At 31.7% G+C, this 18329-nt stretch overlaps 1 protein-coding gene across 1 annotated transcript; it reads left to right on the forward strand.

Moving 5' to 3' along the window:
* Positions 1-16391: 16391 nt before the first annotated feature.
* LOC149199596 (uncharacterized) lies at positions 16392-18029 on the forward strand. Its single transcript, XM_089400630.1, has 2 exons — positions 16392-16907; positions 17823-18029. The coding sequence occupies exons 1-2, from the start codon at positions 16392-16394 to the stop codon at positions 18027-18029; spliced, it is 723 nt and encodes a 240-aa protein (XP_089256756.1).
* Positions 18030-18329: the final 300 nt, after the last annotated feature.

Below are 18329 nucleotides of genomic sequence, written 5' to 3' on the forward strand. Positions count from 1 at the left end.
CGTCTCGTTTTTGATGTTACATTCTTTCATAATACCTGAATACTTGGATTCTCAATATCTATTCATTAAGCCTCTCCCTTTCAAAAATATATATTTTTTCTGACTTTTTTCAAAGCTTTTGATTTTAGGTTGTATCCAAAATCCAGGTGAAATCAAGTGTTTTTCATTACGCCCACCTTGGACTGTCAGATGATCTAGATTGAATAACACTTTCTCTTCTTTATTCACATTTTTTCTACTTTATCACTTTTTTCTTGAATAAACTAATCCAGGATATGTAGTATGTCCTTATTGGATAAACTAATCCAAGATATGTAGTATGTCCTTATTTCTTACATACCCGGATACCCAAATTTCCAGATAATTGTATAAAAAAATAAAAATAAAATATCTTTTTTTCAAATAACACATTCAAGGTTCATTTGTGTGCATTAGATACCCAGATACCCTTATCTGGATGTAGCATTCAATTCCATTTAAATTTAGTTTATTTTATATAGTTTTAAAAGATTGTTTAAACACAAATCCAAAATATTTTTTCGAAAAACATATCTGTTATTCAGCCCAATTTATAGGATGCCAAATGGTGAACATTCACACTCTCGGATGCCCAGATTCTTGGATTTGTGTCCTCGAAAGATAGTTAGGAGAGTAATAAATGCAGACATGATGGAAATTAATGATTCTGCAGGCACCAAAGATTTTTGTATTTAGCGGATTTTTTTGTAAAAACTCATAGAAAATTCCTTTTGTAAAGAGAATTTCATTGCTTAAAGAAATGGTTGTGCAATTTCTTTGTATCAAAAATAGTTAGAATTCGGATTTTTTTTGTAAAAGCTCGTAGAAAATTCCTTTTGTAAAGAGAATTTCATTGCTTAAAGAAATGGTTGTGCAATTTCTTTGTATCAGAAATAGTTAGAATTTTCAAAGGATCTTTGTTGGTTGAAGCTTATCAATTTTCTAGGTAGTAATTTTAACTTCAATTATTTTTTAATTTGAAATAAGTGAATTTTTTTCTTAAAATTTGTATTGTTTTCTAGGTGTGTGCAAGTAGACAAAAAGGAAAATTGAAAGTAACTAATCTTGTTATATAGTTTGTCCCGTCTAAGTTAAAAGTGATAGAATGAAAAGCCAAGACTTATAAAGAAAATAACCTTAATTCAAGGTTTTTCTTAGATACCACATACAAAACCCAATCTATTAGAGCTATGTTGTGGGGCGTGGGTGTGGGTGTGGGAGAGTGGAGATATATGAACTCTTCAAAAATGATGGTCGAAGAAATCCAGAGGGAAGTGGCTCAAAATACGACTCTAGTTCCAAGTCAGATAAGTAAGATACATCAAGAAAATATAGCTACATAAAGTTGCAACCATACCAATTATACTTATGTATTATGATATGGTAAGATGGATCATCTCCCATGCCCATGTTAAAGCATGTTCAATAGTAAATAACTCCCACAATGTTATAGCTTCATGGAGGCCTGAAGTTTTACAACAGATATATAAATCAAGTCTTCGTGAAATTTTCCTAGATAATGAGCACATGATTAATTTTGAAAAAAGAGTATTCAAAGAACAAAAGATTGATACATCTAAATGAACCGAAGGAATGAAGAGATGATTATTTGACCTTTAAGACCAATTACATGATTAACTTTGAATAAAAGTATTCAAAGAACAAAAGATTGATACATCTAAATGAATCGAAGGAATAAAGGAATGGAAGGAATAAATCAAATAAGTTTTACCCAATTGGGCAATTTAAGAACCCTTACACATTTATGGTTAAAATGTTAGCTAGCCTTTATGGAGAGTCAAATCTAGAACATTTTAAATTAGAATGGGTTCCTTTGGTATATGGAATCATAAATCAATCTAATAAATTGAACTGGGTATATATATTGTCACAAATTCTATGTGATGGCATTAAATTGCCACATTCATCTTCACTAGGGTTTAGCCTAGGTTTTTATACGTTGGCTTACTTATTAGATGATGTAGTAGCCTATGTTCCCTTTCATTTATTGAAATGGAATTGGTTTTTTAGCAATCAACCTATTCAAAAATATTGTTCTATTATCTGGGAGAGGCAATATAAGAATCATTTTTATGATATTTGTGATAAAATCATATTTATTTCCACCAAATATTGTTTAATAAGTCCCGTCCCAGAATTAGTAAAGAGGTTCAATCAAGACTATAGGGTATTGGAGAGTGGCTTGTGGAAGAAACTTTCTCTTATTTTATAATTTATGAATGTGAGGTTATTCCTCATGTGTTATCTACATTTATTCATGATATGTTTGTAATAAGAGAAATAACTTATCAAATATCTATTCATGGTATCACAAATTTACTACAAAAAAATTATAAGAAATTGTGACCAAATTTCCTATTAAAATTGGCCACCAAACTCTTAAGGACAAAGGTCATGTAGTAGTTGAGGAAAATATACTTCAAGATGTTTGGTTACATTCACTTCCTTTGTATAGGTATGATATACATCATATCATTAGTGTGCATCTAAAATAAATGATTCACTCAAAAAATTATATTCATCAAGATCCAATGTTTAATTTCATTTTCAAAAAAGTTGATTCATTTGATAAATTTGTTTTCAAAGTATTTTTTTCTTCAGATGAAACAAGAAGAAGAAAAAATCGACAGTTTTTCAGAGAGAACAAATACTTGTTTTACCTGGAGCAAAATAATAATTTGTTAGGTCCCTATAATATTAGTGTAGCCCCCATATTGTTATTGTTGTGCCTATAGAATCACACTATTATTATTATTGTGCCCCATAAAAGTCCACTATTGTTATTGTATACCCTTACATTATTTATTGTTATGTAGGCCCTAATTATATTTTGACCCATTAGACTCCTATATATGCCAAGGAGGCCTTGTTATTTGAATCATCAAATAATTGTTAGTTTATGTGATGCAAAAGGAGGTTTCCCCCTCAAAGAGGCTTATTTTCAATGCATTGATTTATTTTTTCTTCTATTTTGTGATCTAGTTACATAATATTTGGTCTCAGAGCTTTAGATCCTAGGGTTTCACTTCTTCAAACACGTCATATTGGAATTGTCGCTACAACTTTGTTTCTGTGAGGGTTTAGAAGCTGAAATTTTGACAATGTGGAGAAATAATCTTGTTGAACATCATGTAAAAAGTTCAGAGCTTGATTTTCTACATTTTCAGAGATATGGTCCAAGGAAGTTAGGGTTTTTGTATGCTCCAGAATTTTGTCTCAAACAAGTATTCTGAGAAAAATTGTCATAACTTTCTCTTCGTGCAACATAATTGAATTTCATAAAAGGTGACTGAAATAATACATATCATAGTTTCTTTTGTATTATTTTTAGGGCCAAATACTAAAACAATGACATATGGATTCCATACTCATTTTCTCTACTAAACAAGTCCATAATGAGGTCATCTTGGGATAATTGGCATAACTTTACCTTGAACAATTCAATCTTGGTCTAACTATTGGGGTTAGAAAGAAGACACAAATGGATATAAAAAAAATACAATTTTATACTTTGGAGAGCTAAAATCGCATAGATACAAAAGTTTCAAGGTCAACCTGATCAATAAGCTCAAAATCAAGTTCTAAAAGGCGTACATTTGTAAATTTGCATAATTTTTCTTTCAAAAATCAGTTTGGAGTGATTCAAAGGGCATAGTGAAGCATAAATATGATTAATTGGTTCCAAAATTCCTCCCAAACAAAAGAAATCTACACCCATTAAGTCCTCAAAGAGCTCTACTATGACACATCAAGAAGAAGAAATGCAACATGATATATCAAAATTGCGGGAATAATTTTTTCTCTCACAAAGAGAAACCAAAAATGAATTGGGGGTGATGAATGTTAAGATAGATGGTTTAACAAAAACAATAAAAGGGGGTTTAAAATAAGAAATGAAAGGTGATATGGATGGCTTAAAAGAAGAAATAAAAGGAAACATGGACGATTTAAAAGAAGAAATAAAAGGCAACATGAACAATTTAAAAGCAGACATGGAAGTTTTGAAGGTTTAATAAGGTTGCTAGAAGAAAGGCTTCCTAGTGGTGATAAGGTATTTCATGAAACTAATGATGAGAATAAACATAATGTGAAACATGATTTTAGAGACTCCAACTTTGGGTTGATGACCAACCATATTCCAAAGATCAATATGAGGAAGTTTAATGACAAGGATTTGGTAACATGGATATTACAAATAGAGCAACTTTTTGATCTACATGATGTGCAACAGACAAAAAAAGTACACATTGTATCTTTGTATTTAGAACCCAATTGTTTTGTGTGGTATCAATGGCTTTTTTCTCATAAAACACTTTTCACTTGGACAATTTTTACAGGGGAATTGATAGTGCATTATGAGGATACAAAGAGAAACACCTTCTTTAGCCAATTAATAAATCTCAAACAAAAGGGTTCAATGTAAGAGCACACTGAGGACTTCTAAACATTGAACATCAAGGTAACTAATATTCCAGATGTGCATATGATTTATGTCTTCTTAGGGACTTTAAAGGACATCCAACATGAAGTTTGCCTTTGGGAACCTAATTCATTAGAGAAGGCATTCAGGGTGGCATGAAAAGTTGGATCAAAATTATGGAAAAAATGAGGTCTACCACTCACGACTATAAAGATGGAAGTGTTTCTACTCCTAACCTTCCAAAACCTACAAGGTTGACACCACAACAACTGAAGGAAAAAGGAGAAATAGGGCTTTCTTATTGCTGTGATAAAAAGTACAATAAATGTCATAAGTGTGCTGAGAAGAAATTATTTTACATAGATTGTGAATAGGTTGAAGAAAAGGAACAAGAATCATAAAAAGAGGAAGATATACACTAGGAACCAAACCCAAGGGATAAAAGGAAGAAATGAATCTGACTATATCTTGTAATGCAATGGTATGAATTACCACTCCTCAAACTCTCAAGATAAAATGGATATATCAAAAAGAAAAAATTAATAATATTGATTGATTCGGGTAGTACCCATAATTTTATTCATTGTAAGATTGCCCATGATTTTAATTGCTTTCTATACCTAGCACCAGAGTGTCAAGTGATGGTTGTAGATGGAAGAACTATGATTTGCTCAAGGAAGTGCCATAATATCAAATTAACCATGGGGGAATATGTATTGAATAGTCTAATGATTTCCATTCCAATGGGTGGTGTTGATGTTATATTAGGAGTCTAATGGTTACAATATTTGGGGACATTAACTTTTAATTTTCAAGAACTTTCTTTGACATCTTTTTGTGAAGGAAAGGAAATTCAATTAAGGGGTATTGTTGGGAAACCTAGTAAGATAATCATCTCTAATGGCATAAAAAATATTTTAAAGAAGAAACAACGAGGGGTAATAGCACAATTATACTCACTAGATGTTCAAACATCCAAGTCACCCATTTCTCTAGATCTCCATAGAGTCCTTGACAATCATTCCAAGGTATTTGAGACTCCCAAGGGTCTCAACATAGTTACCGATCAAATGGGAACTATTACCTCAAAACGGGTACTCGAGCCCAAAAACCCCAAGAAACATGAAAAAGCAACCCAAAAATGAAAACTGTTTATGCCCGAACGATTTTTTTTAGGGTAAATTTTCAACTTCTTTTTAAATGGGAGTAAAAACCATTTTTGTTTTTAAAAATCGATGAAAAAAACAATCTTAAAAAAAAAATTGTTTATTCTGGAATAACAAAAAAAAATCGGGTTACAATTTTGACCTTTTTTAGTAATGGAGTTAAAAAAGAAAATATCCGGACTTTGAAAAACTGTAAATTCCAACAATTCTCGGACATGATGTTAAAGATAAAATATCATGTCTCGAATCTTGATAATTCCAACTATTTCCATCCATGCTGTTAAAAATAAAATATCTCGATTCTAAAATACCTTGAAATTGTAATTGTTTTCAACCATACCATTAAAGATAAAATATGATAATTCAGAAACACCTTAACATTTTGACAAATTTTCAACCTTGTAATTAAGAACCTTCAGTTTGTAACACAGTTCAACCATGAAATTATGGACAAATTATATGACTAAAACAATGTTTAAAAATGAACAAGTATATGAAAGATTCATTATTCCAAGAGTAATTTTTAGCAATGGAGTTAAAGATAAAATATTCAGACTTTGAAAAACTGTAAAATTCCAACAGTTCTCGGACATGATGTTAAAGATAAAATATCATGTCTCGAATCTTGATAATTCCAACTATTTCCACCCATGTTGTTAAAGATAAAATATCTTGACTCTAAAAAACCTTGAAATTGTAATTGTTTTCAACCATAACATTAAAAAGAGAATATCATAATTCAGAAACACCTTAACATTTTGACAAATTTTCAACCTTGTCATTAAAAACCTTCAATTTGTAACACATTTCAACCATGAAAGTATGGACAAATTATATGACTAAAACAATTTTTAAAAATGAACAAGTAGATGAAAGATTCATTATTCCAAGAGTAAATTTTAGCAATGGAGTTAAAGATAAAATATCTTGACTCTAAAAAACCTTGAAATTGTAATTGTTTTCAACCATAGAATTAAACATAAAATATCATTATTCAGAAACACCTTAACATTTTGACAAATTTTCAACCTTGTAATTAAAACCTTCAGTTTGTAACACATTTCAACCATGAAATTATGGACAAATTATATGACTAAAACAATTTTTAAAAATGAACAAGTATATGAAAGATTCATTATTCCAAGAGTAATTTTTATTTCAAAGGATAAAACTATAGCTCTTTTCAAATTGTAGCCTAAGACAACTTATCCTATTATAGAGTTCATGCTTCTGTGATCCATATCAAGTTTGTGAGAGATTTTTCGATGAAAATCACATGGAATACCATTTGTTGACGCGTTTCGAACCAACTAGTGTGGTTCATCGTCAGGATAAGTTGAAGAAACAGATCCAGCCTAGCAAGTTAAATAGTCTGAGCAGAGCCTCCAACGGCTAACTTGACCAACGCCTAGTTTGACTCTAGGACCGGGGTCAAAATTATTTTATTAATTTAATTAGTAATCTCTGGGATCAATATATAAATATATAAAATTTTAATGGATATTTAGTTAAAAATATTATAAAAATTATAAGTTAATTAGTATTTAAAGGAATCTAGTTAAATAAAGGACCTTATAATAAAATATATATATATATATATATATATATATATATATATATATATATATATATATATATATATATATAATTGAAAAGGGGGGAATATTTATAAAATTAAAAGAAAGTTAGTACCAAAGGATCTTATAAGTTAAAAGAAATGAGAAAATTAACACTCTAAAAAAATAAATAAATAAATAAATAAAATAAAAATAAAAATAAAAATAAAATAAAAGTAAAAAAAAATATATAATAATAAAATAAAATAAAATAAAATAAATATATATATATATATATATATATATATATAATAATAATAAAAACAACCAAGGAGGAGGGCGGAAAAACGACTAGGAAGGGAGTGCTAGGACCCAACACCTACTGATTTTCCAGCCATCCTCCCTATTGAGATTGCTTGGCCTCCTTTCAATCTCAAGTGCTTCCCTAAATTTACGATGATGGAAATGCGAAACCTTAGCAATAACACTAGCCTCCTCAATACAAACATGATGATTGGTTTTCTCAGCATGTTCAGCTAAAGCGGAAGACTTAGCTCTCCTATGCTTAAGGTCTACTGCATGCTCGCTAATCCTTTGATTAATGGAGCGACCAGTCTCCCCAATATAGGGGGTCCCATAGGAACAAGGGATCATATAAACACCTTTCATATCCTTAGGGTCGATAGGATCCTTCACCGATCTGAGGGACATACGAATGGTGTTCAGGGGCCTAAAAGTCACAGGGATACTATGCTTCCTAAGAATCCTTCCAATTCTATCAGTGACCCCCTGAACATACAGAATTCAGGGGGTCACTGATAGAATTGGAAGGATTCTCAGGAAGCATAGTATCCCTGTGACTTTTAGGCCCCTGAACACCATTCGTATGTCCCTCAGATCGGTGAAGAATCCTATCGACCCTAAGGATATGAAAGGTGTTTATATGATCCCTTGTTCCTGTGGGACTCCCTATATTGGGGAGACTGGTCGCTCCATTAATCAAAGGATTAGCGAGCATGCAACGGACCTTAAGCATAGGAGAGCTAAGTCTTCCGCTTTAGCTGAACATGCTGAGAAAACCAATCATCATGTTTGTATTGAGGAGGCTAGTGTTATTGCTAAGGTTTCGCATTTCCATCATCATAAATTTAGGGAAGCGCTTGAGATTGAAAAGAGGCCAAGCAATCTCAATAGGGAGGATGGCTGGAAAATCAGTAGGTGTTGGGTCCAAACACTCCTTTCCTAGTCATTTTTCCGCCCTCCTCCTTGGTTGTTTTTTTTATTATTATTATTATTATTTATATCTTTATTATTTATTTATTTTATTTTACTTTTTTTTTTAATTTAATTTTTTTTTTTTTTTTTAGAGTGTTAATTTTCTCATTTCTTTTAACTTATAAGGTCCTTTGGTACTAATTTTCTTTTAATTTTATAAATATTCCCCCCCTTTTCAATTATATATGTATATATATATATATATATATATATATATATATATATATATATATATATATATATATATATATATATATATATATAATTTATTATAAGGTCCTTTACATAACTAATTTTCCAATTAAATTCTCAACTTATACTTTTTAAATATTTTTCTAACTAACCTAGCATCCTTTTAATATTACTTTATTTTATTCTGATATTATAATGCCCTTTATATAACTAATTAACTTATAATTTTTAATAATTCTTTTAAGTAAAATTCTTTTATATTTATTCAATTTATTCATATATTATAAGGTCCTTTATTTAACTAAATTCCTTTAAATACTAATTAACTTATAATTTTTATAATATTTTTAACTAAATACCCATTAAAATTTTATATATTTATATATTGATCCCAGAGATTACTAATTAAATTAATAAAATAATTTTGACCCCGGTCCTAGAGTCAAACTAGCCGTTGGTCAAGTTAGCCGTTGGAGGCTCTACTCAGACTATTTAACTTGCTAGGCTGGATCTGTTTCTTCAACTTGTCCTGATGATGAACCACACTAGTTGGTTCGAAACGCGTCGACAAATGGTATTCCATGTGATTTTCGCCGAAAAATCTCTCACAAACTTATCCTATTGTAAGAAAAACCTAAAAATCAACCATCAAACTCAAGTGTTCATTTTAATGAGGCATTAAAATTTTAACAATTTTAAAACTATCTTAGACCAAATTATAACAATAAATAATATCATGGCAATATCACTGTATAATTTAAAAAATCAAAATTAATTTCTAATATTTATTTACTTTTAATCAAAATATCAACTTTCGCAGATTGAATATCACATACATTAAATCATATAATTCAAAAAACATATAAATGCCCCATAACTTCATGTAAGATCATATGGAAGTCAAAAATATTTATTTCAAGTTACCATGCAAACATATCTAAGGACATGAATTTATTTTAGTTAAAACATTAAATTCAACAAACATAGAAATGAATCATAAATTCATGTAAGATCATATGGAAGTCAAACTGTTTATTTCAAGTTACCATGCAAACTTCATTTACATAAAATGTCTTAAACATTTATTCAAAATCATCCATAGGATCTGGCACACCATCAAAATCTACATCTTCAGATGAATGACTAGATGCAGATGAAGATGACGCATATCCTTATCTTTCATCAACTAGAGCCCCATTTGAATCAACATGCATGCCCACCATTTCAGGTTTCAAAAGTCTTCTAGATCTATGACTAGGTTCCACAAACTCCCATCTCAACACTATTCCTTCTAGTAGCAACTTCTTCAAAATATCTATGGTCTTGAAGCAAAGAGTTCTTCTCTTTGTTAAATTGAAGTCATAGACAAGTATGTCAACATCCTCCAATTTTAATAGGTCTGTGCAGCAACGATTTATATTTGTACCCTTTCTTTTTCTCTTTCTGTGAATTTGTTTATCAACTACCATCTCTGGCTTGTACACACCATTGAATGGGTGGGTATTTGTGGCATACCAATTTACCTTAACATCTGTAATATCTTAATTTTCTTTAATGAATTTTATAACCTTCGCAACCAAAAATGGATAGCCAAGTGGATCTCCATCTGCTAATACTAATATCATGAAACCCTCCTTAACATCCCGCATAGAACCCCTGTAAAGGTCTTCCATGGCTTCACGTTGTGCACGCAATCGTTTAGAACCAATATAGATTTCTCTTTCCTCTTCCTATTGAGAATTAATAATGCCTTGAGATTGTTGTTGTTCAACAATGTGTCTTGCCTCCTATTCATTTGGCATATTTTGAGGCCAAATAAATGGATTCTTCAAAAGTGTATATTCATTTCCTGATATTGAGATGATATCACTTTGATCATTGAAAAATGACTCCCACCAAACTGAATCAACAACATCAAAGTAGTAATATGTATCTCTAATACATTTTTTAATTTCTTCTAGACATTCAGAATTATTTATCTCTCTCTTATGCCTTCATGCATTATTGAGTTCAACAACTAATTGTAATAATATTATCTTTGATGCAAATATTGGATGATCTGGAATAAACTTCAAAAATTCTAAACCTGATGACGACACCCATTTTGCAACAATTGAATACTTCTTGCCCCATATAAGTGTTTTGCCATCAATTTCTTTAATATGAAATTGATGCTGGAAGCTAATGTCATTAAGTTGTTCAATGCATTTATCCTCACCATGCGATCCCAAAATAAACCTTCGCATGTCAATAGTTTCCCTTGGCACATGAAAAACAGGCTCTAGATTATATGATTTCTTAATACATTCAATTAATGATGGAAGGCTCCCAACATTCTTCCTCCTCAATGTTACTGAAAAATGACTAAACATCTGATCAATATCGTCATGAGTGTGCCCAACAAGAAGGAAACCATGGGGGCTTCACTGGTAGAGAAATACCATACCACATGGGTTCATATTGGGGGATATATATTGAAGAAAATTTGACTTAATATATTGGAGGATATATAGGGGGTAAAGGGCTTTTATATTGGAAGGTATAAAAATGGAGCTCAAAGTTAATGAAAAAATCTAAAGGGGTATAAAAAATGTTAATGAAAAAATGGATACCTACAATATTTAGTGAAAGTAGGGGTTTTTTAAATTGGGGAGGTGTATTGGTTTCATATTGTTAAGGGGTTAAATAATGTAATTTTTAGAGGTATTTTGCAATATGCAGTCAAATTAGGGGTATTGTTTAGTATGTCATGAATGCACGTGATATGTCATAGGTTCATTAAGTGAAACCCCCATGAAGGAAACCAACCTTTACCTTTTTAAAAATTCCCAATTGAACAAGCATGTTTAGATATCCAAAAAGAACTTGATTTTTATTTTCACGGCCTGTGTTGTCCAATTGCAGATACAAAACTTCAAGAAGAATACCAGACCAATGAGAAAGCACATCATAGATTATAGTTATGGTAAGATTTGCATCATTATGAATATTTGGAGTTGTGAAGTAAACCCTTGGCAACATCTTCCCGTTAAAGACCATACAGCCAACCAAGTGAAACCAAATAAAATTTCCTTCCTATAAATTTTTTGGTGTGGAAAAAAATGTGGCGAAAGTGTTTTCTTTTGATCCATACCATCAATTATCAAACTCAAATATTTATTTGGATTATCATAACACTTTTTTCTATGTTTATACAATTTTTGTTTTTCACTTGTTTGCTGATTGTGATGCTCTTAAAGTGTTTTGACAATGGAATCTGCACATAAAATAAAAGAAATCTATTAATAAATATATTTTCATAGTTGACAACTATCCAATTTTTAAAAATAATGTTATGAATGCATACCTCTTTCTGCCCCTTGAAATTTATCTCTTTTTTATTTAAGAGAAGCACATGTACTGCAAATCCCCATCCTTGTCTTCTTAGGAATACAAACATTGTTGAATTTATTCCTCCATATCCTTGTAAAATATGAATATGTAATAAAATTACTGTCTCCTTTAGCACCTTCTGCATCTTCTCTGTATAAGTTGTAGATTTCTCGTCTTGAAAAATTATCTGGAATATGTATTGTGTCTTTATTTGGCATACACTCTCCATGCTTTGAAAATAAGTCTTTCATCCATGACATTGTAGTAATTGTTGATGGTCCAACCTCTCTTTTATAACGTACTTCTGAATAATATGTAGGGTCTTTTTCTAGTCTTTCTTGGATTCTTGACAAACAAAAATTACCAACTGAATGCAACATTTTGAAATCCTTTCTACAGATCAATACATTCCCAATATGATAATCATAACATGCTAGCGTAGATTGCATGCAACCCACTAAAAATTAATTTTGCATGCTTTTGTTCATTGACAAATATTTCTTCCTTTTCTCCAAAACAAACTTGAAATCCATATGTTTCAAGCAATCCTTTCGACAACATTCACTTGAAATCAGATCACCGACATAACTTCTACTTGTGAGATATTCTGTCCTAACCCTTGTATAACTGGAATATTTTGGATTGATATGAAAAGGCCTACTCCTACTCCTAGATACAATATTTTCTTGCAATGTCTCCCTCATTTCATTATTATCTGCAGAATCATTTTCATCATCAGTAGGAGAAATATTATACTGATGAAGATAGTTAGAAAATTCATCACCATAATTGCTTGGAAATCATTCATTACCATCCTCACATGAAGGAAATTCTTCACTACCAACATATGTGCTTTTGAAATCTTGACTCAGACGAAATTCTTCACCATCTTCATCCCTACTTTTGAAAACCTCCCTTGGAGGACTCAATTCATCATCACCACGACTACCTTTGAAACACTCACTTAGAGAAAATGCATTATTGACATTTGTGCCTCTAAAATTATCATTTGCAAGAAACTCTTCATCCTCCCCTTCATCACTGGTGCTCGCATAATCCTTAGGATTATGACTAAGTGGAAAATATGACTCTCTATTCATAGTCAAATTATCATTTGCACGAAATTCTTCATCCTCCCCTTCATCAGTGGTGGTTTCATAATCCTTGGGATTAGGAACAAGTGGAAACTTTGAATTTCTATTTAATGGAAATTCTTCATCCTCCCCTGCGTCAGTGGTGCTCTCATAATCCTTAGGATTAGGACTAAGTGGAAACTTTGAATCTCTATTTACTGGAAATTGTTCATCCTCACCCTCCCCTTCATCAATGGTGCTCTCATAATCCTTAGGATTAGGAATATGTGGAAACTTTGACTCTACAAATTCTTCATCCCCCCCTTCATTAATTCTACTCTCATAATCCTTAGGATTAATACTATGTGGAAACTTTGACTCTACAAATTCTTCACCCCCCCCCTAATTAGTGGTGCTCTCATGATCCTTAGGATTAGGACCATGTGGAAACTTTGAAATTGTAAATTCTTCATCCCCCCTTCATCAGTGGTGCTCTCATAATCCTTAGGATTAGGAGGAAGTGGAAACTTTGACTCTGCAAATTCTTTATCCCCCCCTTCATCAGTGCTATTCTCATAATCTTTATGATTAGGAGGAAGTGGAAACTTTGACTCGGGAAATTCTTCATCACCCCCTTCATCAATGTTGCTCTCATAATCCTTAGGATTAGGACTATGTGGAAACTTTAACTCTATAAATTATTCATCCCCCCTTCATTAATGGTGCTCTCATAATCCTTAGGATTAGGAGGAAGTTAAAAATTGACTCTCTATTCACAGGAAATTCTTTTTGCTGCTCTTTATCAATGTTGTTCTCATCATCCTTAGGATTAAGACCAAGTGAAAAATTTGTCTCTCTATTCATAGTGAAATAATTCTTATTACATTCCTCAAAATGAATAGAGTTGTTGCATGACGAAGATGTCGATGCTAAAGAAAGAAAAACTTCACTATCAGAAGAATCCATGACCTTCAACAAAAAGATGTCGAATGATACAAATGCACTCTCTCACAATGACAATATATAACTTAGAGATTGAGAATTTCCCTCTAAAGTTTTCCCCCAATAAATTTTCGTCGAAAATTTTCCCTCCAAATTTTGCCACCAAAAACTTTTGCTGAAAATTTTCCCTCCAAAAATATCATTTTTAAATATTTACCTCCAAAATTTCATCTATAATTTACTTGAAAACATATTACTAAACTTTTGGTTTGGAAAATTTCACCCTAGTTTCTATTCAAAATATTGATAGAAACTCAAAATAATTTTTTTATTTAAATTATTGAACATTGACTATGTAAGTAAATTAATTTTTATAATTAATATTTTTTTTATCCCATAATGAATGAAAACTAACCTAAAGCTATAATATTAACTATGTTTTTTTTAATTTTAAGTTTAATCTCACATTCAAGAAATGATAAATCAATCCCACAATCATCTCTATAAAATAAAATTCATTGTTTATATTCATCACATCAGATCAAGTCTTTTGGGTCTTGTTAAAAAGTTTGGAGCAATTTTGCGGAGGAGCTGGGAAGGAGCTGCATTGTCATAGATAGCACATTCAACGAGAGTTTTACGCATTTTAAATGTTAGTCTTATTTCTATCTCGTCTATTTGCAAATGAATTTGGAGAAATTTTGTGATGTTATGGGAAAAACCACATTAAAAACTCTTTATATATATATATATATATATATATATATATATATATATATATATATATTTTTATAGGGGCGAAAAGGAAAAAAAAAAAAAAAACAAATTTTTAGGAATTTTAGGAGAAAAATTAAGTTTTTTATTTTATTTTTTTTTTTTTATTTTTTATTTTTATTTTTATTTAAGTTTTAGGCTTTTGAAATAAAAAATGGGTGTCATTTTCTTCTATTTTTTTTAATTTCATTTGAGGAAGCATTAAAATTATTGCATGGAGGAAAAAAAAAAAAGTCCATTAGAAAAAAAAAAATACATTCTTTTTTGTTATATATTTGTAATTTTTAAATTTTTTGTTTTTTATTTTTATTTTTTATTTTAATTAAAAATATATTTATTAAATACTATTAATAATTTTTTTTTTTTTTTAAAGCTTTGGTAGGACTCTCTAATTTTCATGTCCATTACATACCACACTACAGGGGAAGGGTAGCCCAGATTTGAACCCAAGACTTCCGGTTCGATGAGACTTCATTTCCACGGCCACTGCCGCTTGAGCTACCCCATGCGAACAATTTTTATTTTATTTTAATTATTATTTCGTTTATTATTTTAAATTGATTTTTTTAAATTAAAATATATATGTTTAAAATTATTCAAAAATTTTAATTTTAATTTAATTTAAAAAAAAAATATTTAGAATTTTTTTTTTTTTTAATTTATTAGTTATATGGTTTTTTAATTATTAAAAAATAATTTATTAAAATAAAATTATTAGTTTTTTTTGTTTTATATTAATTTTGTTTTATTATTAAATATTATAAAAAATATTGAAAAAAAATTGGCCATTTTTGTTTTGTTTTTGTTTTATTTTTTATTTTTATTTTATTTATAATTATAATTATAATTTTATAATTATTTGTGAGAATGATTTCGGCAAAATCACATAGAAAATAATTTGTCAATGCATTTCGAACCAACCAGTGTGGTTCATCGTCAAGACTAGTGTGGTTCCCCCTTCCCTTCCAGCAAGTAGCCTCCTTCGAGTCTTTGTCCTCTTCTTAGCAATGGAAGTGCGATGGATGTCACGGTGGCGTGCAGGCTATTGCAAGTAAGTCGGTTGATGGTAAGCTTACAAGTAAGAACCTCTCGGATCTCATCGATGGTAGTTTTGTTAGGTCTTTATGTGGTGATTCTCGTAATAGTGGAGTGAATAATAATGGTGAGAATTTTAATTTTAGTAATGTATATGGTATAAACAAGGATAATAATAATAATAATAATAATAATAAAGTATAATAATAATAATAATAATAATAATAATATTATTATTATTATTATTATTATTATTATTCTTCTTAGTAACAATAAAAATAATTATTACAATATTAGTATTAATAACAACAATCATAACCTTGATCATAATCGTGGAAGATATTCTCGCCCTCTTCCTCCTAGCAATAAAGTGGTCAATCTGTCCAGCTTTTCCTTTCCCCCATCTATTTTCAGTCTCTTAGGTAAGGGTCTTAATTTTGCCTTAGCTCCTAAGAAAATTCCGGTTGAAGACATCATCTGCGACGTGGAATTTGGTATTAAGAGCCTTCCTGATAAAACTAAGGACACGATTAGGCAAGATTGTGTCATGGCCCTGAGGAAGGCAAAACCTCCCCGAAGTAATATCAGCAAGGCTGAGTTTGAGGCTCTCAAAACCTTAAACCAGAATCACGATGTCGTAGTCTTGAAAGCTGATAAAGGAGGGGCAGCCGTCATCCTTGACAGAGAAGATTACCGCAACAAGATGTTAGATCATCTTTGCAATAGTGGAAGCTATAAAAAGCTTTCCAAGAATCCTCTTAAGAAGGTTTCTAGAGCAGTAGCTCTTGCGATCAAGTCTTGTAATTCCACTAATCCTTTATCCCAGAAACTCATAGAGAGCAACCCCATTACACCTAGGATCTACGGCCTTCCAAAGATCCACAAGGAGGGGGTTCCCTTGAGACCTATTGTCAATACCATAGGTGGTCCTACTTACCTCCTTGCCAAATTCCTCGCCTTGAAGCTTAGACCCTTGGTTGGCCACACAGAGTCCTTCGTCAAAGACTCTGCATCGTTTGTTGATGATCTTAAGAGAATAAAGCTTGACCCCGAGGACATTCTGGTGAGCTTCGACGTGGTCTCCCTTTACACTTGTATTCCGATCAATGAGGCCATGAAGGTTATGAACAAGCTCACTGACCCAGATACTGCTCAGTTAGTCGAGTTGTGTCTTACTTCCACCTTTTTCAGCTTCGAAGGAGAGTTCTATCAGCAAACCTGTGGGGTTGCCATGGGCTCCCCCTTGTCCCCTATTGTCGCTAATCTTTTTATGGAGGATTTTGAGTCCAAATCTTTGGTCTCCGCCTGTCTCTTACTAAAGTTATGGAAGAGATTTGTAGATGACACGGGTGTCGTGTGTTCTCATGGTCATGATGAGTTGGATCTTTTCTTCCGTCATCTCAATAATCAGTCCTCTGCCATTAAATTCACTATGGAAAAGGAAGTCAATGGTTTTCTTCCATTCCTTGATGTTCCCATCTCTAAGAATAATGATGGTTCCTTCTCCCACCAGGTATTTTGAAAAAAGACTCATACTGATCAATATCTCCACGCTAGCTCCCATCACTTCCCTGCTCAAAAGTTGGGCATTCTCAACACGCTTGCTACATGTGCATTAAGAATCTCTGATGACAAGAGCTTGAGAAAGGAGAAGGCTCATCTCCTAGATGTCTTCGTTAAAAATGGTTACAATAAACACCTGGGTTAGAAATCCTTCCTCAAGGCCCGAAAGGAGCCTTCAGTCCACAAAGATCTTAAAGACCGGGGCTTGGGGGTTCAACTCCCTTACATCCAAGGGACCACTGATAGGATTGCTAGGATTCTTAAGAATCACAATGTTCCCTCGACCTTTAGACCTCTTAATACCATCCGTAGCTCCCTGCGATCTGTTAAAGATCCTGTCGACCCTAAAGACATGAAAGGTCATCTAAACAATGTTATGGATCACAGAAGTCTAAATTCCTTAATGACATGAAAGGTGTCTGTGTCATTCCCTGTTCCTGTGGGATCCCATACATTAGTGACTGGTCGTTCTATTAATCAGAGGATTAGTGAGCACTCGGTAGACTTAAAGCATGGGAGGGCTATGTCCTCTACCCTTACAGAGCATTCCGAGAAGACTAAGCATAATGTTTGTATCGAAGAGGCTTGTGCTATTGCGAAAGTTGGGCAGTTTCACCATTGAAAATTTAGGGAAGCCCTTGAAATCGAGAAAAGGCCTAATAATCTCAATAGGGATGATGGATGGAAGATTAGTAGTTGTTGGATCCCAGCCCTTTCTTCCTAGCCTCTTCATCCCGTTCATCGTTTTTCCTTTCCTTGGCCTTTTGGTTCCTTTAGATTTCCTTTGTCCTTTGTTATCTTATATCTTCCCTAGATCAGGTTTTAATTGTATTTTTTTTTTTCCCAGGAAAATAGAGTTCGTAATTTCTATTAAAAAGATGATAATAGAGATTACATGTTGTTGATGCCGTAGCATATGCAG

The sequence above is a fragment of the Pinus tabuliformis genome, chromosome 2_1, assembly GCF_031772625.1.
Source record: "Pinus tabuliformis cultivar Carrire ecotype Pingquan chromosome 2_1, CPIR1, whole genome shotgun sequence".
NCBI lineage: Eukaryota > Viridiplantae > Streptophyta > Pinopsida > Pinales > Pinaceae > Pinus > Pinus tabuliformis.